The sequence below is a fragment of the Ixodes scapularis genome, unplaced genomic scaffold, assembly GCF_016920785.2.
Source record: "Ixodes scapularis isolate PalLabHiFi unplaced genomic scaffold, ASM1692078v2 PGA_scaffold13__105_contigs__length_92229423, whole genome shotgun sequence".
In the NCBI taxonomy this organism is placed as follows: domain Eukaryota; kingdom Metazoa; phylum Arthropoda; class Arachnida; order Ixodida; family Ixodidae; genus Ixodes; species Ixodes scapularis.
Window position 1 is genome coordinate 53451884 of NW_024609839.1, and position 25572 is coordinate 53477455.

Genomic DNA, 25572 nt, shown 5'->3' on the forward strand with positions numbered 1-25572 from the left:
CAGGGCTCGTCCATGTGCAGCAGATTGGGGCAGCCCATCAACGCGAACTGCCGTTGTCATCTGCTGTTTCAAGAGTCGTCTCCCCTTTTCAATCAAACCGCGGTGACACAGGCGCTGATAATAACGGCAGTTTGCGTTGATGGGCTCTCTCCTATCTGCTCCACATGGACGAGCCTTGACATCAGTGCAAGTTAGAATGTCAGTCACCAGTCAAGCGCTCCTCAGAAAAAAACAACTCCTCGCGTGGAGCTATTCAGCATCTGCACGACTGTACTTCATTGATGTCTGTGTTTTAGTGGTGCATACTGTACCAAAGCATGATTCAGTGCAGCATACAGAGATCTGTTATAAGCTCCAAATTAGTCGGTAGTGAAGCTTCAAACAGCGAAACAGTGTTGCCTTAGTTATGTCACCTCAAGTGTGAGCTCGCTACCTTTAGTTGTGTTTCTGTGTTGTTCAAGCTTCTATGATGCATACCCCCCTGAAGCATGATTCAGAGCACCTGTCAAGTTGAATCGGCCACAAAAGCTATGGTTACGGCTCTTTCTTTTCTTTTTTCTGCAGTCTTTAGAAAAGCTGGAGTCACTGATCAGGGAAGCCGAAGACAGAGCGGGTGTCAGCGGTAGGAGCGGATACTCCCAGAGGTTTAGAGCCGAGAGGCCGAGGGAACGCGGTAGAATGCAGAGACCCGCCGACGACGACAGCGGTGACTTTAGCAGGCAGTGCTCCGAACGTCGACGTAAGCTCTTTGACGTTATTACAACATTGTTTTAGGTTTGGTGCTGGGAGCAGAAGAAACCTTGGGTTGCCTGCTTGCAGAACCATGTTGACAAGGAATAGACAAGGTTCAATTGCGCCAACTTTCAACTGGATGTGTCAGTGCACAAAGATGATCAGACAAAAATAGTTTGCCTATATGTCCGTCTTCCTATAATACCTTTTTCTTTCACCATGAAAAATGTTCAACAAAAGTTACGCCTGTCCACATTGTTTAAGGTATTCTAGGCACTGGTCGATAAACTAATCCCGAGGTCAGCTTGGAATCTGGTTAGGGAACAGATGCTTATAAGATAAGTACGAGAAGGTTTGGCAATTTTGTGTGCTTGCTTAGTTTATATTTATTTTTTTTTTTTCTCTTCAAGATGCATGTTAATCGGCTCGTTCAGTTCAGCCTGACCGTTTTACATACATTTGAGACATTACTGACTGACTGAACTTTGGTAGTTGCACCCCCATTTCTACTACATTTGTGACCATTTAGCTTTGTTTTCACAAAACTAAAAACACAATTTATTAAAGAAAAAATTTATTAACAGACGAGAGCTCACGGCACGGGGGCACGAGAGAGCGGACCAGAGAAGGTCGTGGGTTCCAGAGACCAGACGAAGATGGCGCACGAAACCCAAGCTGGACGTCTCGGTCGAATAACCACAGCGGAAAGGACTTGTCGTCCAAGCCTAGCTGGATGAAGAAGGAGTTCTTCAAGGAGCCTCCTCCAGGTTGAGACATCTTTGTCATGCATAAAAAATAAGTACCGTAATACCCCTAGAGATAGCCCACGCTCCTCAGAGGTCAACTGGAATGAGAAAAAGGGGGAGGCGAGCTAGGTTTCAGGGCATCGACTGACCTAGATTACACCAGAACTATAATATGACTTGAAAGTGAAAATAATTGTTTATTTGATTGCCCTTCGAGTTAAAGAAAGAGTTGCGGTTAGTGTCGAAATCCACTTTGCCTTCAAGTCACACGAAGCCAGGTACCATGATTGCAAAGTGTCTCATGTTTTTCAAGAACAGAAAATCAATAAACCTCTGTCTGGGCTGGGCTATCTCTAGGAATGTCACGGTAACACTGTTCATGGAAGGCCTCTCTATGAATGGCATGCTGCGGACCTTGCGGGTCGAATAGTGCTCTGTTGCTCTCAGCTTTGATCACAACTAAGAACAATCTGCTGTCATCCGCCCTGATATATGGAGGTTGCTAGTGCAGCAGTGATGCTTGATTCAAGTCACCCCAGATTTGGGAATTTTTGTGCTTTTAATTAAAAGACCAACTTTGCGATTTTGGTACGGTGTTTATGATTTGCGAAGTCTAAAAAATTAATGGCAACCCACCAAATGAGGGCTGCACGGCATAACGGGGTTTTGAACGGATTGCAGGATTTTGAATGGAAAGCATTAATAAATCCACCTCTGAGCTACGGAGGTTAACTCCCTTCTTCTTTTGTCTCGGCGACCAATAGCAAAAGAACATGGGAAACCCGAACAACGGAAACCAGCTCGGAGGGACACCGAAGAAACACAACCAGAGGTGACGCCAAGGAAACCGAGTCCAGCCGTTTCTCGAGAACGCTCAGACGAAGACGCTGCCCCACCCGAAAAGCAGAATGCGCCGGCCCGATTGCTGTCCGACACAGAGCTGAACGCACTCGGCGCGAAGTTGATCAAGGCCGAAATGCTGGGGAACAAGGCTCTTTATGAGAAGCTGAAGGCCGAGATCGAAGAAGCGCGGAAGGCCAGGCAGTCCGTGGGAGCTTCCGCATGCCCAGACGGATCGCAGCGCGGATCGCGGAAGGAGGAGGTGGTGGTGTTGATGAAGACGGACAGTCGTGGGTTCTCGCATCCACTGGCAGAGCCTGAGCAGGACGTTTCGCAGCAGCGCAGGAAAACGAAGGTGATGGTTCTGTTCAACCCCAGACAGCTTAGGAAGAAGTGTTTTGTTTTTGAGTTAAACGGCAATCTGTATACACCTTTCCAAAAAACACTCGACCCCAGGGGCAACAAACCGCTTGTGAGCCCAGTCACTGAGTTTGAGGCTAGACTCTCACCGGCGTCCCTCCTAACCCTAACCGAGTGGACTGTGATTTCAATAGGCGCAGCCTGCGTAGGTGCAGTTTCAAACGCTGCTGGCGGCTAAATTCTCGTCTTTTCCCGCTATATTTTGTGTTTCATGGTACATGTATTTTCCCGAGGACATTGAGAAAGCATTGTGCCACATTTAAAAAAACAAAAAAGTTAAAAAAAAATCTAAACTATTTTTGGTGGGTACACGCGCGACAGAACGAATGCGACAGGAATGAATAGTTCTAGTTATTTGTTTTTTTCTTGCGATAAGTTTTGACGGCACCGCGGGATTCGCCGCATGTGAAACGACAAAGGGCTTTGCTGTCAAAAATAAATTGCAACAGAAGAGGGCCGAAAGGCATGCATTTTTCACGCTCACAAATAACGTGTTTACCGATGGACAGGACACGGACATACAATTGAGGAAGTGTTCACATTCGTACGTACCACACGATGCAGCGTTATCTGAAACAAATTTATTTGAGAAAGATCTCAAATAACACAGTCACAGTCGACGACAGTCACATCTTGACGATCGGACGGAATCCGGGATGACTTCGTTTTGGGGCACGTCTTGGGGAGAGCTTCCTTTTTTCACAACCGCACCAAGGCAAAGAAACAAACGTGACTGACCCGTTTCTCACCCCAACCCGGACAACTGTTTTTGGAGATGGCTGAGGATTCTACACGGATTATCTCTGGGAGGGGGAGAACAATGTTCGCAAAATCGCGTCGAGGGTCGTTCGACGTCCTTCACGTCTTTCGTTTCCCGTGAATGTCGAGCAGAAAAGCTTGAATGGCAGGCACTTACCAGCCTTATTTCTCACAATGGAAGATAACACAGAAAGGGCACGCAGCACGCATAAAAAAAAATAAGTGGAAAACTTCAAGAGGGGCGAGAAATCATCGAATGCAAAACCGCAAAAACGTAGGTAGAGAAGCGCGCTGAGCGGGTCTTCACAGTCCCAGAGAGTGGCAGAAAATTTCTAGCTGATAGAGGGCGCGAGAGTCGCACCAGCCGCATCAGCATCAACAACATGGCGGCGGCCTAGGAGCGGTTTTTGGAAAGGTGTATAGATGCTGACAGATTAAGAGTTGAGGGGAAGCTCCTCCCACCTCTTTCCACTTAAGCAGAGCGAATGCTGGAGAGGAGGTTGCCTCCCCTCCAGCATTCACTCTGCTAAAGTGGAGGAAGGTGGGGTAGCTTCTTCTGAACTCTTAACCTGTCCCCAGCTATAGGCAAAAAATTGAGCTGTGCAGACGGAGTAAGGTATTGACACTCTTCATTAGCAGAAAAACCCACCCGTGACGTTGCATCTTTTTATAGACCACCCCCTCACCCCCGACCAATCGGGGGTGAGGGGGTGGTCTAACTTGCGCTCTGCATAGGCCTGACCTATGCAGAGCGCAAGTTTGTCTTCTTCTTGAGCAGTGGTTGCAGTGACGTCAGTATGCCGAGCTCTAATTGGCTCTGATGTAGGGATAGTGGGTAGACCTCAGTGCTAGCTGCCTTGATGTCTACCCACTGTCCTTCCAATCTGAGCCAATCGGAGCTCAGCGTTCCGATGTCACCGCAACCACTGCTCAAGAAGCAGGTAAACGTGCGCTCCGCGTAAATCTGCCCCTTTTTGGACAGCGGGAAATCAACCTACCTCGAAGTGGCATCTTACGTCTGCATTAGAGGGCTGACTTGGCTAGTGCGGTAAAACTCGTCAAAATACCCCGTAATGATCGTAGGAGTTAATGCCATCAAAGCATCCATCCTCATTGAAGCCCGTAGGAGCAAAATATGAACGAGACAATCCCTTTTTGTTTTAGTTTGTTTTAGTCGCACGTGTGACCAGCATTGCGGTAGCACAAAGTTGCTGTCTCAATAATTAAAGAGTATGCTGAGACAACTTAAAAGGTGGTGGTGCGAATGTTGCGGTTGCAGAGAGACCACCTGAACATGCAGCTGAGTTAAGCGTTGATAGAACTTGCATACGTTGGCACTCGTATTTAAGTGCAAGCAAGATTCCACACTATTGTTTTCCTCCCGAAATTCATAACAACTACTTTGCAGCTTGTAGCGTAAAATTGCAAAATGAAACTTCCGGCGAGCGGCATTAACTGAGGGTCTCGAGCTTAGAAATTTGTGACAAAGTCCGAATTCGCTTTTCAGATGGCGACGCACAACAAGGACGGAGAGCGCGTGCGCTACTTTGCAGACGACGACCGCCTCTCGTTGAAAAACATGGTACGTGTGCTATCGTCCGACCAGTCAACTTGTGCCTGACAAAGCCCGCCGTTGTAAAAAATGTGTTGCTACTTGTGGCTGACCAAACAAGCCACATATAGTCTCGTGTGTTGGATCAGTTTTGTTGGATCAGAGTGTTGGATCAGTTTTGGGGGACAAAAGGTGACATCCGTCTCTTGTTGTCGCACAGTTTGAACGGGAGAAGCTGACGACGGCAGAGGACCAAAACGCAGAGTTTGCTCGACTGGCTGGGAAGGTCTGTCGGCGCCTACTTTCTGTTCTTTGCGACGCGGAGCTTTACAAAAGTCTTACTCGTGCATTGTGCACGTTGTATATAGTCACTCACGTGGCTTATATAAAGACTTTGGTCCTGATGATGCATGGAATAATAAAGTATTTTTAATATCATTATTGTTACTTTTCAGGCCCGCCCCTCCACAAGCCAGGACTACGACTTCGACGATGCGGCTTTAGACAAGGCAGCAGAACACGACTCCTCTGCAAAGCAGGACGCTCGAGACAGGTGGAAGGCCATCCAAGGTACATGCGTCGTGATGTGCCATTCTTTTAAAACAAAGCATGTTCCCTCTTACGGCAAATCTTGTTCAGCTCTCTTAAAAGCTAAACTCTTTCTGCTGTATTAAAATCTAGCTTATTCTTATTGTGGCAGGTAGCATGGCTAATTGAAGCGATGTTCCGGCACGCTTGCTGCCATCAAGCAAACAATTTCTTGCCCCATAAATTGGTTGGCAAGTTGATGAACCGATCAGATAAGTGACGTCCTCGGGGGAGGGATGGGACACACGCGTGACGTGCATTGCTCGCCGTGCCTGTGACGAGCTTGATAGTGACGTTGCAGTCAAATTCATCTCTTTCTTAGATTCTCAGCATAAGTTTCATTTTTGACGATAGTTTTCAAGGATTGCATTTGAAAGTTCTCTTTAACGTCGGACGGGATGTTCGGGCGTCAGACAAAGGACAAGATCCAAAATCAAAGAAGAAAAAAAAAGACTGAAACTGGTTTTGTCATTTCTTATTTTTATTACAGAGCACAAGCAGATGAGCAAGGCTTTGGACAAGTGCAGGTACTGTCTGGAAAGTTCCGAAATGAAGAAGCATCTCATCATTGCCATCGGCATCAGGGTACGTCTCGGGAGTCCGTTCACACACGCATCTTGCCACCGAGATAACGCAAAGCCAGTGCTGTAACAGTGGTACTGTCGGCAGTAGGTGTGCGCTGTATTGCGCGTGTTTGCAGGGAATGGCCGGGTCTCATGCGTCAGAGTACTGATACAGCACTGACACAGCTCTGACATAGTGCGAAGTCAGTGCTTTGTGTATAACACTGCTGTGTGTGTGAATGGGCCTTAGATGGGCTAAGAAGCCTTTCGATGGACTTGACCTTTGCTGCGTCGCATTTCAGACGTACCTCTGCCTCCCAGCGCACCAGTCGTTGACCGACGGACACTGTCTCGTGGTTCCACAGGCTCACGTCGCTGCTGGCACCTTGTTAGACGAGGACGTCTGGCTCGAAGTGCAGGTAATGAACCTGGTTCCTACGTCGGCCCTTTCGGCTCCCCAGAGAGTCGAACACTTACGCGCCGCTAGTGTTTGACGCTTTTGAGGACGCGATAAGGGACACCAGTCGCGGACGTGTTCCTGGTCACCTCAGTCCAGGTAACGAACCAGGGTCCAGTGGCAGATCTTTCAGTTCTCCCAAATCGGACACTTGCGTGCGCGCGCCAAGGCTCCTCGTTCGGCGCGGGCGTAAATGCGTCCTCGATCTCGCAGGTGTTCAGGAAGGGGTTAACCAGGATGTTTGAGGACATGGGCAAAGACACGGTGTTCATGGAGACCGCAGTTGCCTTCCGTCACCATCCGCACACATACCTGGAGTGCATCCCCGTTCCTAAGGGAATCGGTGACATGGCGCCAATGTACTTCAAGGTTTGGACCTGGCCGCTCCTTTTTTCTATTATTACACGAACGCCTCAAACGCATGTGAATGAAAAGGACAACTGTGTAATAGTTTGTTGCGGGGAAACCAGGCCAAAAGTTAGATCTATCGGCTTTTGGGACGTCTAAAAGAAATAAGCCCCGTTCTTCTCTAATCATTTCTTTCAAGCGTGAAATGCTTCATAACCACCTCTTATTCCCAGAATTTCTTCTGTCGACGTGTCTGCACTTACACCGTGGCACATGGCCCACGACCTGACACCGTGACATCACATGGCGTTTATTGTCTTCTAAACAAATTTAAACTCTTACTCCTAAATATTTCCTTCTATGCGTTACAGAATTTTGGAGGTAAAAGTCTCTGCTAATATTTTTTTAATAATTAGAAACCGAGGGAGTATGAAGAAATGAAGAAAATTACTTTTCTCATTGTTGCCTATTGGTAGTTACGATTCTGTGCGATGATTGCAGTGTGCCGTGCGACCAGGTCGCGGCGTGCAAGTCTAGATGTTGAAATTCAAAATGTTTTCTACTTTTGTAAGTAAATCTATGTACTTGGCATACTTTTTTAAGATTCTTTTTGTGACAGTTTTTTTACATTCAGAGTAGTATTACTTTTTGTTGTTTAGTAAGGCCATATCCAGCTCACTCGGAGGTTTGTTGAATGTCGGGTGGTTTGGAAAAGCATGTGTTAGAACTAGCACATACTGGCAGTACCTGGTATCAGTACCTAATTCCAGGTACTAAAACCTGGTATCAGTATCATTACTGATACTGATACCAGATATAGATATACTGGTACTGATGTTGTAGCAGCGGCCCACAGAATTCCGCGGATGCAAGCCCCCATGCCTCGAGTGTCACATGTGTCATAAATAATAGTTTTATAAAATAGTAAGGGTGCAGGCGAGCAAGTGAATGTTAACCATGTTGAATATACCTGAGACTGGGGCAGAAAAGAACATAAAAGTCGAAGGAACAGAAAGGGACAGGAAGATGTCTCAAACCTGAGACTGGGGCAGAAAAGAACATAATAGCCGAAGGAACAGAAGGGGACAGGACAATGTCTCAAATTGAGACGTCGTCCTGTCCCTTTCTGTTCCTTTGACTTTTATGTTCTTTTCTGCCCCAGTCTGAGGTATATTCAACATGGTTAATAGTTTTATATCGTCAATTTATTTCCCCTCAAAAAGAAACTATGCTCATATAACGGGTTCACAAATTTTGCATTATTCTGATTATCTTTTGGACTGAGTATTGCTTCGTCTAAATATTGGCTTTTAGAACGCAGCTCTTAGGCGCCCATTTCCGGCTTGAGCAGCATCGCCGTCGGCGTAACCGCGCAGTGCATTATGGGAAATGTCCCATAATGCACCGTGCAAACCTCCCCCCCCCCCCCCCCCCCCCCTCCCGAGGGTCACGTGACCCCCCTGCCCCAAGGTCACGTGACCCCCTCCCCCCGAGGTCACGTAACCCCCCGCCGGAGGAGATTCAAGAATGAGGGGAGGAGGTGGGTAAGGAGGTGAGGAGAAAGGAGGAGGAGTATACCCTCCCCTCAGTACCCTTCCCTCCTTTTCCTCAAGAGCTGCGCTCTAATTCGGCGTTACAGGGAGTTGTAAACGGCTTTCACTTTTCATTCTTTTCTGGTGTAAATCTACCAGAATGGCAATACCAGTACTAAGCTACAAGCGTGAGCTCTTAGCACAAGGAGACGTTCCGGTTGCAGAAACTCTTGCTCAGCAGGAGAGACTTCCAAGAATAAAGCTATGAGCTTGGGCTTTCAGCTGTCAAACAACACCTTAAGAATAAAATAATTTTCTTATAATGCTGCTATAAAAATAGCCAGGAAGGCAGAGACTACTGTATGAAGAGATTTTTATACACCTGTTGAGTCTAGTGAATTATGTGACAGGGCAAGGACGATGTGCTTGCTGTTGTTCAATGTATTGAGAACTGCCAGTAATATGGTGTGGCGGTGTTTTAAATTTGATAACATCAGGTGTGGGCCCAAAGCAGTCATATATACAAGTGAAAGCTAAAGGTGGCAAAACGGTGATGTTACAAAAAGCAGTCGGCACAAAGTTCCTTGTCTAGAAAATCTCTGGGTGTCACTGGAACAGTCGGCTGCCTTGCAACGTGAAACACCACCGCTATTTGTTTGTTTATATTTTGATGCGAAAGCATTAACTGTCCCATGGAGCGAGCAGACGTCATCAGCTTTGAAGTCGCGCCAAAAGCCGCACCAAACGGCAGCTGAATTTCTCTCTCCCGATAGTGCGAAGTGAGGCCGCGATCTGAAGCCTCCCAGCTTTGAAGCCAAGCAAAAAGCCACGTAAAACGGTAGCTAAATTCACCTCTCCAAAAGTGAAGCCGAAATCTGATGGATAAGCTCCCATTGGCTGGTGCGCGTCATAGTTTCAAGGAGTGCCACCCCGTGGCGCTGCAAGCCCACGCCGCCAGTGCGGCAGAGGCTGCTCGAGCAGATTGCAGAGTGGCAGCACAGCCGATGTCAGCGCAGCGTGGCCACTTCACGAGAACGCGCACAAGAACAGCGTTCATGCTTTCACATTCACAACTCGTAAGAAGTGCTTAGGTGTACCTCGAGCCTTTTTTTGTCCCAAAATAGCAAAATATTGCCTCCCCCCCCTCTCTCTCACCCTCCCTCCCGTTGGCCCCCGCCATTTCGGGGGTAGGCCATTCTGGCCCTAACACTCGAATGAGTTTGAGGACCCTGACATAGAACATCAGTTTGGGGGAGGCAGCTTCAGCTCTATTTGCAAAAATGTTTCCTCATCTGATCAACAGATTAATGGTGAGGTAATTATATTGGTGATTGTCAAGGCTAAAATAATGGGGAGCGCAAGTTCGTCTGCTTCTTTTGCAGGGAATTGAGTGACGTCAGAACGCCGAGCTCTGATTGGTTCTGAATGAAAGATAGTGGGTAGAGCTCAAGGCATCTTGCATTGAGGTCTACCCACTATCCTTCAATCAGAGCCAATCAGAGCTTCGCGTCTTTCTGACGCCACCGCAACTCCTGCGCAAGAAGCAAATGACTGCTCTCCGCATGGTGAAACCATTTTTTGTATCAGGTAGTATGATAGCACAGAACCACTTTAATTTCTTTTTAAACCAAAGTTCTCCTTAGCAGAGCGGTTTCACCTGGGGGTATAACCATATGGGCACTCTGTAGTTTGAACTAAGTACATACTAATTCAGTTTGCGAACATTCTGGGGAGGCTAAAAAAAGCATGAATGGATAATCGCCAGGCTAAACAGGCTTCCAATCTGGTACATACTGTAAATAACCTTATTTTTGCAGGCTCAACATTTCACAAATTTTGCGAAGCGCGAGTTTCAGGAAGAATTTACAGGCACAGGCTTTCACGATTTGAAGTGATAAGTAATGCATTCGTTACCATGGGGTGATATGCTCGCGTGATAGAATTTTTGCGACATATTTGAAGCCTTAATATTTACGCAAATTAAGTTGTTTACAGTACAGCAATGTCCCGTTAATGTGAACACCTGCTTTCTCTCTTCCCCCCCCCCCCCCCCCCCCCCAAAAAAAAAAAGCCCATAATGTGAGTTGACCATAATACGACGTAATGAGACAATAATGCACATATTTATCCAGTTTGTACCTCATCATGTTGTCTATCTAGCAGGGTATCCATATTAGCGGGGCTTGTATTAATGGTACATGACTGCCTTTCATCTTTTTTTTCTTCAGAAAGCAATTTTGGAGTGCGAGAGCGAATGGGCTCAGAATCGAAAACTGGTGGATCTCTCGAAGAAAGGTCTGCGCAATTCCGTAAGTCTGACTTTACACGCTCTTAAATAAAAAATATACTTGGTATTACGTGCAAGCGCCTTGTGATCCTCTACTTTCCTTTTTTCTAACGTTCATCGAGCAGAATTGCAAAATGGTTGGTAAGGCAAAAGCATTACCGACCTGAGGCTCATCCACACATCTATGACCGTGTGCCTTAAAACCTCTTAAAAGCTCTTATGACGAGAGAATATTCTGGTGAAATCTATTGGGTAGTGGTGGAACATTTCCACTTACCATGCATTTCCTATATTTGTAGCGCATCATTCTTTCTTTCTTGGCTCAAAAATCTTTTGACAATGTTTTAAAAGACTATTTCTGATAGATAGTACTTGCCTCTGGTCTTGCAAATAACCTTTGCTCTAGTTAAATGCAGTTTTAGAGTCAACTCATAAGTGGTGCTAGCCTGCCAGGGTGTTCTCTTGTAAGAGATTGCAAGAACTCGGTCCTAAGCAAGCTCAAGTGTGTGAACGAGCCTTTCCTTCTGTGGAGCACAGCTTTTTCTTATTTCTTTAAAAGACACATGCAAAGGAAAAATATATGTATATTTTTTTTAAATAGTCTGGACGAGAAAAGGATGCCATAAAATGAATTTTCAAAGAACAAAAACATTTTAGAGCTATACTTCGTCTCTCCTTAGCATGGACTATTGTTAGCCGCGCGTGCCAAAAGCCCGAGCTAGTTGGTTTGGGTGAAGCCTCGGCGACTGCACGAGCGCTCGTGCAGCGAGTGCTCCAGTCAAGGCAGTCGAAGCTAGCCGCTCGCGCTTGCACAACCTTCGCTGTTAGTCCGTGCTAAGTGAGATGAAGTATAGTATATTTACGGTGCGAAACGAATATGTAGTTGGTGCCTGCGGGAACCGCCACTGGTCACATGGTACACATGTGCGCCGCAGCACGCCGAGCATGGCGCGCTGCCAGTTGAATGCTTTTCTCCACGCCACCGTCACCGGAAGGGAACACTCTGGCATGCCGGCGCCGTCTATTTGTGACAGGCACACAGGTCTATCATGTGGTGCTTGCGCTCTTTCAGGAACTTCCTTTGGGCTCTAAAATTTACTTATTAATCTTCATCTTTTTGTTGCACTTCAAACGAAGATTAATAAGTAGCTTTTAGAGCCCATATGAAGCTCTTGAAAGAGCGCAAGCACCACATGACCATAGCGGCCACTTTTCCGCTGGCTCCCGCGGGAGCCAACTACAAATTCGTTTTTCTCGGTAAATATAGCTCTAAAATTTCTAATCGCTGTAAATTTTGTTTTATTACATTCCTTTTCCATCTAGGCTGTTTTAAAAAAAAATGTTTTATTCCTTTGCATGTGTTCTTTAAAGATGTACTAAAGCCGTTTCTGAAATAGTGTTCTTGGTGATAACTGATTCTACAGGATCTTAGCGTCCTAGAAATCGAAAAATTATGCTCGTGCAACGTCTATTTTCCTATTAAAAATGTGATTGAAGGTTGTGACACGCCCATTTCTTAGCAGAAAAATTTGGAGCACAGAATTCAGTGTAGGCGCTGGCAGCGTGACGACGGGCGCGCGTCAGCAGAGGCACCGGCAGCGCCTCCGCTGGGTTCTGTGCTCCAGGTTTTACCGCTGAGAAAGAGGCGTGGCACAAACTTCTACCACATTTTTAGAAGGAAAATAGACATCGCGTGAGCATAATTTTTGGATTTCTAGGATGCTTGGATTCGTCAGATAAATTATCACCAAGAACAGATGATCCCAGAAACGTCTTTAGTGCACCTTTAAGCCTTATTCAAGATTCGTTGAGCACACTTGTTCAGTTCCATCGTTGCGAGATACTGTACAAACTCGTCTTTCAGACGTCCCAATCTTGTGCATGTTCTGTTGCCTTTTTTAGAAGCGAAAGAGTGTCCTGCTGCACTGAGCCTGTTTTTTTTTTAATTTTTTTCTCCTTACTGCGTTCTAGATTCCCAAAGGTTTGCCCTACTTTTCGGTTGACTTCGGCCTCCAGGGTGGGTTTGCCCACGTCGTCGAAGACGAAAAGGACTTCCCGTCCTACTTCGGAAGGGTGAGAATAACATCTTGGACCCCAAAGTTAAAGAACGCCGGATTGTTTCGACGACGTAAAGGGACACCAAACTTTTGAAAAACATTTTCGTTTTGTTAAGTGGCTAAGTAGGACACATACTGTGAAATATCATTAAGGGAGAGATTAAGGAAAGTTTTATATTGCCGCATTCATGGCCGAGAAGGAACGCTACTCTGTAGTTCTACAAGATTTGCCTTTACTCTTATCCCAAATGTTTGACGCACAATGTTTGAGATATCGAGAGTAAGAGACAAAAAGGCCAACATGGACATTGCCGAGTCAGTCTCGCCCTTGCTCGATGCTTGAATGTTCTAGGCCGAACGCTCGAGATACTGTCCCACCGAAACCTCTATGTTCGATGCTGCTTTCTTCATTCTCATTCTTTCTTTTGTTTCTGGCACAAGTTCGCCGAATGAACCTTTATTTTCAGTTTTACGCTGGTCGATCCTTTTCTATTTGCAACAGTATTACAATATTTTGAGAAGAGAATTGGGGTTTGTGAAGGGGTTGGTCTTGTTCAGGTAATTAAAAACAGCGCGGAAAGACGAGGACCAGACAAAGAAGTGACACGGACGTAGCGCTGTGCTAACGTTGAGGCTTGGGCGAGTTGGTACATACTTCACTTCTTTGTCTGGTCCTCGTCTTTCCGCGCTGTTTTTAATTTCCGAAGTATGTACCAACTCGCCCAAGCCTCAACTTTAGCTTGTTCAGGTACTTCTTTGTCTTCTTTCTTGGTTTTTGTGTATTGGTATTCCTTCTTATCCCTTTTCATTCGATGGAAAGCACTCTTTTGAAAAGGTATTTAACACAAAATAGTCTTTTTCCTGGAAAGTTTTTTTAGAGCAATGTCCGTTGCGGGGATCACTTTGAACAAGGAGTGATTCCGAAACGCGCTTCTATTTCGGCACATCAGATGAATGGAAACGAGTTTTGCGACCTGAATATTGTAATGAAAAGATTTTCAGGAGATGTTACTTTTGGATGCGCATGTTAAACTCAAACGCATAAAAAAAAAAAAAAAAAAAATTTATAGGAGTTTTATTTTTGGACACATGTTCTATGAGACATCTAATTATTTTTTGCTGAAAGTTTATTTGGGATGTACACGCTGTATCTTGACACTAAATATTTTTCTTTTTTTTGGGAGGGGGCGGAGATTTATGTGTTTTTAGTGTATGAGACATGAGAATGCTCTTTGTAGACTCACACATTGCTGACTGGCCATTTCTTTGTCTTTTAGGAAATAGTAGGTGGCATGCTTGACCTGGAGCCGAGACTCTGGCTCAAGTTCCAGCACGAGAAGTTCGACGAGCAGCGCAAGAAGGTTCTCGAGTTCACAAACTGGTGGAAGCCTTACGACTGGACCGAGCGGCTCAAACCTGACAAGTCGCCCTAATGGAATCGAACGGCGAGGTCGGAGTTTTGTCGTCCCCATCTCCATGACGCGATTGGAATTTTGCCACCCCTGGTCATCGCGAAGCCATACTTAACATAAAAATTGTAACAGACCCTTTCCGAAATTCAGTGCCAAGCATGAGTCCAACTTCGTGACGCTAATATCAGCAAAAATGCAGCATGTTCGATCGGACGCTGTCGCTTTCCTACGTCAACGGCAAATTGGGATGTGTTTGTCACCATACATTTCTTTTTTTATTGGTTTCAGTTTTGATGGTGACAAAGAGAGTACCGCTCTGTACGGAGCGCTGATCTGAGTAAAACCCTTGATAGAATTCACCGCATCAAGGGAGCGTGTGCTAAATGATTGGTTCCCAGCGACTCTGATATAAATGCCGACGCAGCACTTCTAATTTGTGCGTCTCATTGAGCTGTCTACAATTCCTAAACTTTCCGTTATTTGTTTCAGTGCATGTCTTCCACCATTCTTTGATTGGCCACGAAAAGCCGTCCATTAGCATCTAGCAGATGCCACCAGCTTGGATCAAATAGATTGAAAGTTACCGTACTGAATTTTGGACAGGGGTCATTGTCAGTTCTTCATGTTGCATAGGAGGAAGTGTGTTTTGTGCGACAAACTCCTGCGCTGAAGTCTGCGTCAGTGCCGTCGCACATTTGTCATCATTGCATGATAGAATAAAACATTTGCTGCCACGAAGCTTTAGCATGCGCATTCTTTACTGCTTTGTGCTCGAATATTGTGCAACTCGTGTTGCAGCCTGCCTGGAAGGAAGGGTACTAAGAGAGATCCAGCTTCCGCTAAGTACGGGGATTACCCGACGTTGCTCCGTCTTCATTTCCATTTGTCTGTTCCAGCGTGGAGGCGTTCACGGTTGCATGTGGCTTTTCGAGTATGGTACGCTGCGCTGCAAAGCGGTCAGGTGCTGTTTAACAAAATGACACAACTCGCATAAACCCTCTTCACGACTCGTCCCTCTGCTTCCCGTACTCGATGACAATAGGCTTTCCTCTGAGGACATAGCCGTTGCACAGTTCCATTGCGTCCCTCGCAGCTTGTAAGCCTAAAAAGTAGACATGCAGAATGGAAAAGGCAGTCAACAGAGTGCTTCTGGTTTTGGACACTGGAGATTAATGAACTGTGTTACTCACTTGGAAGCGTCACGAACGCCTGGCCCTTGAGTCTTCCCGACAACAGTCGGTACTTGACGGCGTTCCCGTCCTGGTCGTAACGGCAGAAGAGTGCCATGATCTCCCTCAAGTCGGTCTTGGCGTGGAGGTTCTTCAGGTACAAAACCTGGGATGGAATTGGATCAAACTCAAACACGCACTTCGTTCAGACACGATGGATGTGTATATAGATGCCGACTCACTATGTGGTATAGACTTCCTAAGGAAGATGCACAAGTGTTGTGTAAGCCTAGTTTCAAAGGAAACCAGGGAAATGGAATGCAAGACCTTTGCTCACCTCCGAGGGAAGCCTTCAATGGGCAACTGCGTTAGGTTTGTGGGGTCCTCACAAGTCTTACATAAACGAATGTTGGCGAATGCTCCCCGCCATTCTGGTAGTAAAAACAATCTAAACCTGCCCAATGCCAAATTAGTTCATCTGGGCACGTTTTTTAAGCAGTGCATATGTGTTAATCTGATAAAAAAAAAAAAAATTCGAAGGATTTTGCACATTATATTTTTGTCTGAAAACTACTCCCCTTGTTCTTTTCCGCGGCGGTGACTCAAGAAGTCAATGGTGGGTGCGGGCTGTTCGCACTCTTGCCTTCTTGATGCCTACTTTGCAGCACAAAGTTTTACGGGACTAGTCGATTTCATGCTTTTCTTCTTAAAGAAATCAGAAACCCAGTAGTGACTGGAAGCTTAAGAAACGCAGGGTCTGCTTTGCAGTCAAACCCGTTTATAGCGAACAGCAAGAAACGCTACGATCAGTTCGATATAGCAAAAATCATTTACAACGAACTTCCATGATGCGTTCGTTGTAAGGCGAGAGCTTCTCTTTCTTTCTCATTTCTTCACTTCCGCCTTGTAACCAATCGCTGTAAAGTCGTTTTTTTTTGTTTTGTTTTTTTGCATATGTGCAGAGTTTGTTTTCTTAGCTTATCTTCCCTTCTGAATCGCCTCCCTTTGGAATGAAAATATTTTTTTCTGTGCGTGCGTGCAGTGTGTTTTTTAGTTTTCTCCCCTCCCGAATCGCTTCGCTCAATTTTGTTCGCAACTCGAGCTTTTAGAATTTTCTTTCTTTCCTACTTCTTTTTGGGTGAAAGGGACAGGCTAGAAGACGATTGTTTGCACGTTTCTGGAAGCCTTCCCGAGGGGAACAAGTTTGATATAGCCAATATGTTGTTTGCTATAAAAAGTACCTTTTTGCATGCATTTTTATGTTAATTTTTATGCGAGTTCAATATAGACAATATTTCGCTGTACGTGGGTTCGTTTTAAACGGGTTTCACTGTATTATGTTTAAGCTTCTTGCCCCGTGATGTACTCTTTGGTGTTCTTATCGACTAACACCTGGTTCTTTTTTAGGAGAATTATTGCAATAATCCAATTACAACTATCTGACAAGGTATCAAATTACGACTGTAACAAATAATAAGTCAAATTATTACGATAATCAAGTTATTGTAACAATTAATTTTTTTTCCTCGCACATCTTCGGTCGCTTATGAGCCGCAGTACATCCCCGTCGATACGTTACCCCCTACCCGACTCTCGGCACCGGGACTGTAGCTCCGGAACCTCGGAAGCTCTCGGATCTCGTCGACGCCAAGCCTGCTCCCTCGGATCTCCTCCTCGGAGAGCGGAACCACGGCGTGGAACACCGTGGGATCCGGCCGCGGATCGCCGTCCCCGCCCCGTGCCTCCTCCGCGGTCTTGTCGCTGCTCTCGTCTTCCACGGCACGAGTGCACTTCCGGTCTTTCTTCTTGGCCTTGATCCTTTCCATGAGCGCCTTGGAGAACTCGGCAACGTGGCTCATGGGGTCCGTGGGTAAGGGCGCGGTGCGCGGCCGCGCTTCGACGACAAGTCCCTTGTAGTGTTTCCTCTCGGGGCAGTCGGCGTAGAGCGTTCTTTCGACGTCCATCTCCGACCTGGTCAGCTGTCTGGCACCCGAGAAGGCTTCGGACGTCGCGAGCTGGGACCTCCGGCTCTCTTCGATTTTGCTCCGGATCTCGTCGAGCTTGCCCTCGAGGACTCCAGGGTTCATCAACGGGTGCAACTTTTCGGTGCTCTGGAATACGGTAAAGCGTAAAACTTAAATACTATATAGCCGTCGATGGGGTGTGAATGGCAGAGAGTGTTTTTTTAATGCGCTACCCTTTGCTGTGTAACTACTTTGCATGGACGCCTGTGTTACACAGGTCTTTGTTGCATTTCCGATGTTTGTACGCTCGTATTCTCGGCTTGACGAAGTTGCCTTTGAACGTCGGCAAAGATTCAATTTGCGGTTAATCAAAGAGGCGTCCGACACGGGACGTTTTCTACGTCGGTAATTCGCAATTCCGACTTGCTAAATGTCAAAATTACGAAGGAGTGTCACTTTTGGAGATTTCTTTGAAGGTTGCAAATGTGAAGACTGCAAGTACCCTGGGACGTGTGTGCTGCAGGTAGAGCTGAATCTCTTCGTCGGTGAGGCCGTACTGCAGAAGTTGCTGCTTCTGCTGATCCTCGGAACCGGCCGAGATGTATTCGCCGAGGGTGCAGGCCCCTGCAACTGGGAGCTGGACATAGCTTCCGGCAGGTGTAAAGCTCTTGTGCTGCTGGGCTAGCCTGGAACGAATTGTGCATCGAGCGTCTGCATGGTTCTGCATTGAAAAGAAATGACTGTGCATTACAGAAATCTACCACCTAGGCTGCATGAATAAATTGCTTGTTGAGATACAACGGGCTACATTAAGAAAGCCAGTAAAGTTATTCTGAAAAATATACATATATGTCTTTAGCAAGGGCTTAGCTGGAAAGGAAGGGAGAGAGAGGGGGAGGCTATAGAAGCCTTTCGAAAAGATTTCCGAGGTACACCAATGTTCTATAGCAGGTCTTTGCTTTTGTGGACCAGAACATTCTGCATAAATTTTTTTTATGAATAAAATCATTATTATTATGGTAGTGTCTATTCACCCCGCAGCCTGGAAAATAACTTCCCCGAAATTCTGCCGGCCGTTTATCGAACAACGTTTAATCGAAAGATTGTTCCATCGACAGATCGTTTCATCGAAAGCTCATATCGGCTTTTTTCTCTAACGAGCCGCCGCAGACTGTCGCCGCGAAGCGACGTGAACGGGTGGGCTAGGTAAGTTGAATATGTGCCTACAAGTGCAAAGTTCGTTTCGACAAAACGTGTATCCACGAAAAGTTGTCTATAAGGCGTGTTTTCACGAAGTGCTGGGAGAATAAGGAAGTCTGTATTCTACCGGCAGTTTGCTCGTGGTTTTAGACAGCCAATGGGACGTAGAATTTCGGGTAAATTATTTTCCCGGCTGGCATCACAAAAAGACAACTTCACATTAAAATAAAAAAAGGCAAAGAGAAAGTAATGCAGATATGATGGGTCACACCTAAAACAATAAACCATTTGTAATGTTCCCAACACATCGGCTGCTGTTTGGAAATTGAAAATAACTAAGCAATGGCAGATTGAAAAGGAGTTTTGAAGTGGCTTTTCCACTTTGGAAGTTGTGCGTCGGAAAAGCCTTCACATCGGACGTACTGCTGGTAAATTCTACTATGCACACGGCGTTACAATGTTTCTATTAAATCTTTCTTTAAAGAAAAAGAGAAACGGGCAAAGATTACTCAACTGTCTCATTGAGAAGTTTGTGTCGAGCTGACGGTTGAGCATCTGTTGAAGGAGCTTCTCAGATTCCGTTTCGGTACCAAGTTCGAAACGCTGATGCCGCTTTAGCCGCTTGCGTGACGAGCCCGGATCTTCAAGCGCCGAAAAATCGTCCGTATGCATTTTGTAGAATATATATATATATATAAAAAAAAAAAAATGATTTCAGACTCTAAAATTGCAAAGTTTAAGCAGACGACATTTGTTGACAAAATACGAGGTTGCTTGAGCGCTCTTAGGTTTACCCGGTGAATGGCTAAATTTAGAGAAATACCATAAGCTACCATTAATTTTTCGGCATTATTATATTTCAATGAACTCGCATACGCATTAAAACTAAATAATCAAAAATACTAGCTTTAAATGATAAAATAAAATAAATGATGCTGCGAACGTGCGACGAAACGCTGAAAGAAAAATTCCATTTGATCTCCGGCAAGATGGCCGAACACAAGAGCATCTTACAGGTAAGTTGTCATACGTGTCAACATTGACCTTTTCTGGCGTTCGCCTTCGTTTGTCAAACCTACTATTAGGTTTAATAGTTTATGCTGCACTCAAGCGACTCTAGCCCTAGGCGTACCAAACATCACAGGGTTCAGCTGTTGCTCGAGATTCGCCGGTGCACAAATGTCCCCTCGCGGATTGCCCCATAAAAACCTTCGTTCGTCGTCGCTCACTGTGTCACTCTGTGCCGAAAATAAACCGACAAAAAAATTTTTTACACGTTCACAATACGTTGAACTACGATCATCGCGTAGGAGTTCAGAAAAACGGTCGTTGAGCTGTTGTGTTTCTTTGCATATTTGCGAACGTTCCCAGGCAAGCTGACAGTGCTCGAAGAAGAATACTGTTTATTCTAAACTCGGGAAAGCTGCGTGCGATTTAGAGTTTCCCTGGTCCCTGGACGATAGACCCGTTAAGAAGACAACTGCCGCTTCAGTAACGAAGAAAGTGGAGTTTCAAGATCGCACGCATCCATTAGAGCGCGGTTAAAGACGCTATGTGCATTACCTTGTGCCGAGTTGTCCGCGGTCCTAAAACAAGTTCGACTGTTGATTACCTCATTGATACAATCACTGCTCTCTTTTTTAGGTAAAATGGTACAAGTAAAGTGGCTAATCCATAGATAACGTTATACATATTTTTGCTCAACTTGGGAGCACTGTTACAAATACAATACACAATAAGTGTTCCAATTTCAGGGTGGTTCAGCGGGCTATCAGAGACCCCCCTACCAGGACTATGATGCCCAGTTGGAAGGTGAGATCGCTGCCGACAAGCCACCGGTGGAACAACGAGAGTTCAACACCCTGGATGAGCCCGTCCTGACAACCATCGTAAGTGGAGAAACGTGTTCAGTTGAATCCCAACATCTACATTCTGGTGTGTGGTTGATTCCTGTGGTCCTTACTGTACATCGTTCACCCCTTAGGTGACAGTGTGGTGGGAGTTACGTGCTTGCCGGACCAATCAGCGGCATTCCTTTAATCACCCGACCATGCTCTCTGCGTGTGTTTAGGGGTGGGAGCATGATCATGTGGCAAAAGGTGGACATATGACTGGTTCAATGAGCATGTAGGTTCCAATGCACTGTCAGCTTAGAGGTAAGCAAAGTATAGAATAGTCTCGAGAAATAATGTGGCATTGCTGGGAGTGTCCTCTTCGCTTAGTCCGTTTTTTTCCTCCTTGCTCTGCCTTTGTTGTTTCGCATAAGAGAAAGGCTAAGATTTTATTCCTTACAGGAAACAGAGTTCGTTGTCGATCTCCGAGAACGGTGAATTGCCCGGTCACCCCAAAATTACTTGTGTCTATGAGTTTTCTGACAGACCTGCAATTGTATTGCCCAATCTCATAGGATACTGGAATGTTCTCATAGTGCCTTCCCCCACAGTCACTCTTAATCTGACATTAACACCTAAATTCTTGACGTGTATTTAGTGTAAGACGTTGAATGCTTTATTTTTCAGACACGGGACCTCAAAGCAATCGGCATCAAGTTCATCCATGTGCTGTACCCCAGACAAAAGAACACGCTCCTCAGAGATTGTAAGTCAAACGCCAGCATTTGGAAGTAGGCAAGTCCAGTGCTATGACAGACTATAAAACGCAAAGCGTGCCCATTTAAAAGGCAATTTTTGGAAAGGTGGCTGTACTCGAAATTGTTTAGACAATGGTGCTTTTCTAACAGACCAAAAGACATCATTACTAATGTGTTGCTTTTGGTCACAGGGGACCTGTGGGGACCTCTCATCCTCTGTGTTTTCCTTGCAACGTAAGTACCAATGGAATTTCCTTCTGGTGCAGTGGTAGGGCTGCTGCAAAGCTTGAAATTTTGAGAGCATAGATACAGTGACTTGCGATCAGCATGAGGGAAAGTACCACAGTGCATACCTCCCTTAAATGCGGCACCATCTCCTCGGTAGCTGGACTGCAAATTCATAGTGGCATGGCCATTCGTCAAGTAGTTTTCTTTTGCACATTGAGAACCAGCATGGCTGGTCTCACTTCCTTCACAAACAAGTGGCAAGAGAATAGGATTGATTATGAGGGGCTCTTTGAATTGAAGAAATATTCATACTTACGTATCCAATGTTCCTGCCACTCTAAATCTAGGATGCTGCAGCAGTCTGAAGACGAGAAGGTTCACAACGGAGCCCCACAGTTTGCCCAGATATTCGTGCTCGTCTGGGCCGGTGCTGCTGTTGTGACGCTGAACTGCAGGTTACTGGGTGGAACGATGTACGTACCGTTCAACTATTAAATTGCTAAATTTTCTTTAAAGAACCACGAAGCATTTTTGCTTTCCCTCGATTTTACTGAATACCGTTTATACGTTATCCCTGACATTCGTATTATACGAGGCATTGATTTGTTTCTAGTTGCACCTGCTAGCTGTCAAAGAGCTTTCCAACGTAGAAAGAGAAAGAAAAAAAATATGCGTAAAATCTTATTTTTTTTAGATTTCACATTGGAAATCGTTTGTGGCTATCTAGCCTTAGTGCTAGTTCCTGTGCCTCACTAAGCAATATGCAGGTATTAAAATCTGGGCCCAATATCGTTTCATGGTTTATCCCGACCAAGTTGCCCATACTCTGATGGAGGCCCATTGCGGAGAAAGCACCGTGCAACCAAAATTTCGATTGCACGTCATAAGATCCCCGGGTGGTCAAACTTGAAGATGTCGTTTCTCCACTGGGGCTTGCCAGATGCCTTTCGTTGATTTAGCACATCAAACCCCCAAGTTTGCCTTAATCGGTTCATGGCCCCTTTCACCGAGTGTTGGCAACTGGTTAAAGAAAGATCTCATTGTCGGTGTGCCGCTTGTTGACTGAAGGTAGGTGCCACGTTGTTTCAGCTCTTTTTTCCAGAGTGTCTGTGTCTTGGGCTACTGCCTTCTTGCCCCTTGTGTGGCCCTGGTGATCTGCCGACTCATCATGCTTGCTGGAAGCCAGACGATTGCCTTGTTCGTTCTCCGTTTCTTTGTGGCCATGCTTGGCTTCGGATGGGCCACTTTTGGTGAGTCTGGGCCTTTGATGGTCCGTTAGATGCATCTGTGTCCTTAAGACTCTGCACCTCTTTTCATAGGATAGCTCACACTACCACCAGAAATTAGTTCAGGTGACAGGAACGTCGGGTGAATGTACCGTAAATAACATAAATTGCATACTGGTTTAATTTTTTCTGACTTCACAAATTGAAACTAATCACGAAAAGTAAATCACCTAGCTACGTAGCCCATGGACCAGCTCCAACTGCGAAATTTTTCTTTTAAGAATTCTAATATTTCATCAAATTAATTTAAGATTTATCATGCATAATATAACCTCACAAATATGCAGTGCTTACAATATATAGCATTTAGAATATTTAGGTATGTCATCCTTAACCCTTCGACGGTCGAGCTTTTTCCCCAGGAGATGTTCCCCGGTGGTCTGGTTTTGTTTGCAAAGAAATAGTTTAAAGAAAGGGTCAATGCACACATTTTTTATTTTCTAGCATGAGCATGCACAGATGCTTTTATTTATTTATTTGAAAATACTATCGGTCCCTTGCAGTACCGGGATAGGAGTAGGGTACATGAGTAGATTTAACACAATAAAGTAACTACAACCCAACAATCAGTCGTCAAACATGCACAAACCCAGTTCGCGCCGCCCTGCACCGGAACAAACACAATGCATACATGAATTAGTTGCAATGTCTCCAATAGAACACAACAAACTCAACCCGTGCCCGTATCAAATGTTGAAGTAAGAGATGCAAACTCCTCCCGGCTACAGGCACCTACAGTGGTTTCCGGTAAGTGGTTCCAATCTTGCAAGCTATTTAGGGTTAGGAGCATCAAAGGAAAATATTGAAGGCAAAAAGTTGTCATCTTTCTTCCATTTCGTTTGATTTTGGCGCATCCACAACATTCCAGCGGCTTCAAATTCTTAGCCGAAGGTGCTTTCCAGAACTTCTTTGTCGGATGATGAGTCCTCGTCCTCTGAAATTTAACTCGGAAAAGCGTTGGAAGTCTGAGTCGAGAGAGCCAGTGCCCCCATTGGCGCTACCGCCAGAGCAAAAGGTACACGAAGTAAGCACCATGCTCGCGGATCGTCTATTTCGAAAACTACAACTATCCCAACGATGCGAAACAATGTGTGCATATAATGTTCATAGTTCATCAAAGACGTAACAAATAGCAACACCTCCCGCAGGGTGCACAGTTTCACATTTAGGCGGGCACTTTCAAATGTGTTACCACCACAGTACGTGTTCGGTGACGACCTACCGAAAGGGTTAAAGTTTCAGAAACCATTTGCTCTCGAATAATTCTAGTTTCAAGCAGTTTCGAACCAATATTCAATAGTGAAAGCGTCAGCCTGCAGACTACTCGAAGACGTGCAACGACTCTAGGGTAAAAATGCACGAAGATCAACATTCGTGCTGAAAACACGCCTAAGTTGCGGAACATCTCTCTTCCTCCGCAGCATCCACAGCATTCCTCGCAGACAGCCAGCCCGCGTCCAAGAAGGCGTTGGCCATCTACCCAATCTGCCTCTTCTACTTCGTGATCAGCTGGCTGATCATCTCAAGGTCGCCGTAGCACCGGAACCACTCCTCGGACGTCTCCCGAGCTTTCTTGTAGGCCGTCTAATCGCAGAGCGCACATACTTTGAGCTGAGGAGACTTGCACAGATGCTTTTGTCAGGGTGACACGAAGGCGATTGTACTGACACCTCCCAGACAACAAAGTACTGAATTTTCTGTGTTAGTAAGGTAGGCCCACTTACGGTGCGGACTGGACAGGAGTGCGGCACTGGCGTTTGGCTGGGACGAGAAGGCCCTCCTCACTGAGGCGGAAGACTCGGCACTGTGGCTTTGTTATCGAGGAGGTGTTGGTTTTACCCTAATTTATTTTTCATTGTAGAGGAGGTACAGCAGTGATAGGTGCTCTCACATATCCGGATGCCAGAGTGAGTGTTGGACGTCATATACCTGGTTTGGTGTAAAGCTTCAGCTGAAGGTTGGAGTAAAACAATCGGCCCGTTGCAATCCTTTTTTTTCCTGAGTTTATTGAAGCATGCATTTTCGAGCGTGTGCGTGTGTGTGTGTTAATGGGCGGGTCCGATTCATTCCAGATCTCGAGGAAGGTGCGAGTTCTTGAGGTTCTAGTCAGATTTCTATGCCTGTGTACAAAGTTGTGTTTTCGGAATAAAAACGGACAAACTATTTCAGCAGGTACTTCATTCTTGCTCTTGCAAATGTCTGTTTTTATTTATGTTAGCGGCCTTGTTTGCAGACCTGTAATGATTTGCTAGAAATATTTTAGTTGAATTGCTGTAACAAAGTCTTAGGGTCGAGTAAATGGTGTGAAGTGACAGATTACGGTTAGTCACCCAGAAACTGGCTGAGCAGCAGCAAGTTTTCTAGTGGTTGCACTATTTTTTTTTTTCGTAATGAACTTGGCGATTTTTTACATGTTAAGTGCCACTGAATTCGGAATCGAGGCACTTCACAGATCATGAATAGTACCCAACCTCTGTCCTAAAAGCAAAGAGGGGACCCACTTTCAAAGGTAGCGTGCAAAACAAAACCGTTGGAGATTGACGGGGTATTTCCCCGAGGCAGCCTTGCTGATTTCATCAAGTACCCGAATACTTGAGAATCCAACCCAGTGCAGCATGAGGAGTGAACGTTCAGTCTATGGAACAAAGCCGACCAGAAGCTGTTTTGTTTGCGGACTTCTTCTCTGGAACTTAAAGGTTACGATGGCAGCTGGATATGTCACAAGACTTGCGATGTTGCATTAAAAAAATTGCTACTATGTAAAAGAAAGAAAAATGTCCGAGGATATCTAAGCACTTCTTATGAGTCGTGAATCCGAAAGCATGCCGCATGCGACACATTG

The 25572-nt window shown here is 45.6% G+C and overlaps 3 protein-coding genes across 3 annotated transcripts; 2 read left to right on the forward strand and 1 right to left on the reverse strand.

The window, feature by feature from the left end:
- The first annotated feature begins 570 nt into the window (after positions 1 to 570).
- Positions 571 to 15031, forward strand: LOC8031382 (CWF19-like protein 2). The gene is given in 13 exon segments (XM_029995544.4): positions 571 to 739; positions 1317 to 1499; positions 2243 to 2673; positions 5005 to 5079; positions 5270 to 5335; positions 5505 to 5619; positions 6128 to 6222; positions 6503 to 6619; positions 6871 to 7026; positions 10766 to 10846; positions 12796 to 12897; positions 14159 to 14237; positions 14240 to 15031. Coding segments are annotated over 13 exon segments (1623 nt in total). The 5' UTR covers positions 571 to 678; the 3' UTR covers positions 14302 to 15031.
- LOC115333025 (RNA-binding protein 41) lies at positions 15025 to 19439 on the reverse strand. The gene is made up of 5 exons (XM_029995546.4): positions 19141 to 19439; positions 17929 to 18112; positions 17049 to 17573; positions 15484 to 15628; positions 15025 to 15395 (listed from the first exon to the last, which is right to left on the reverse strand). Exons 1-5 carry the CDS (start codon positions 19296 to 19298, stop codon positions 15295 to 15297), a joined length of 1113 nt encoding a protein of 370 aa, XP_029851406.2. The 5' UTR covers positions 19299 to 19439; the 3' UTR covers positions 15025 to 15294.
- Positions 19440 to 19602: 163 nt separating this feature from the next.
- On the forward strand, positions 19603 to 24905 carry LOC8031383 (protein YIPF6). The gene is made up of 7 exons (XM_029995552.4): positions 19603 to 19642; positions 20381 to 20515; positions 21146 to 21224; positions 21408 to 21450; positions 21792 to 21917; positions 22534 to 22694; positions 24152 to 24905. Exons 1-7 carry the CDS (start codon positions 19616 to 19618, stop codon positions 24265 to 24267), a joined length of 687 nt encoding a protein of 228 aa, XP_029851412.2. The 5' UTR covers positions 19603 to 19615; the 3' UTR covers positions 24268 to 24905.
- The last annotated feature ends 667 nt before the right edge of the window (positions 24906 to 25572 follow it).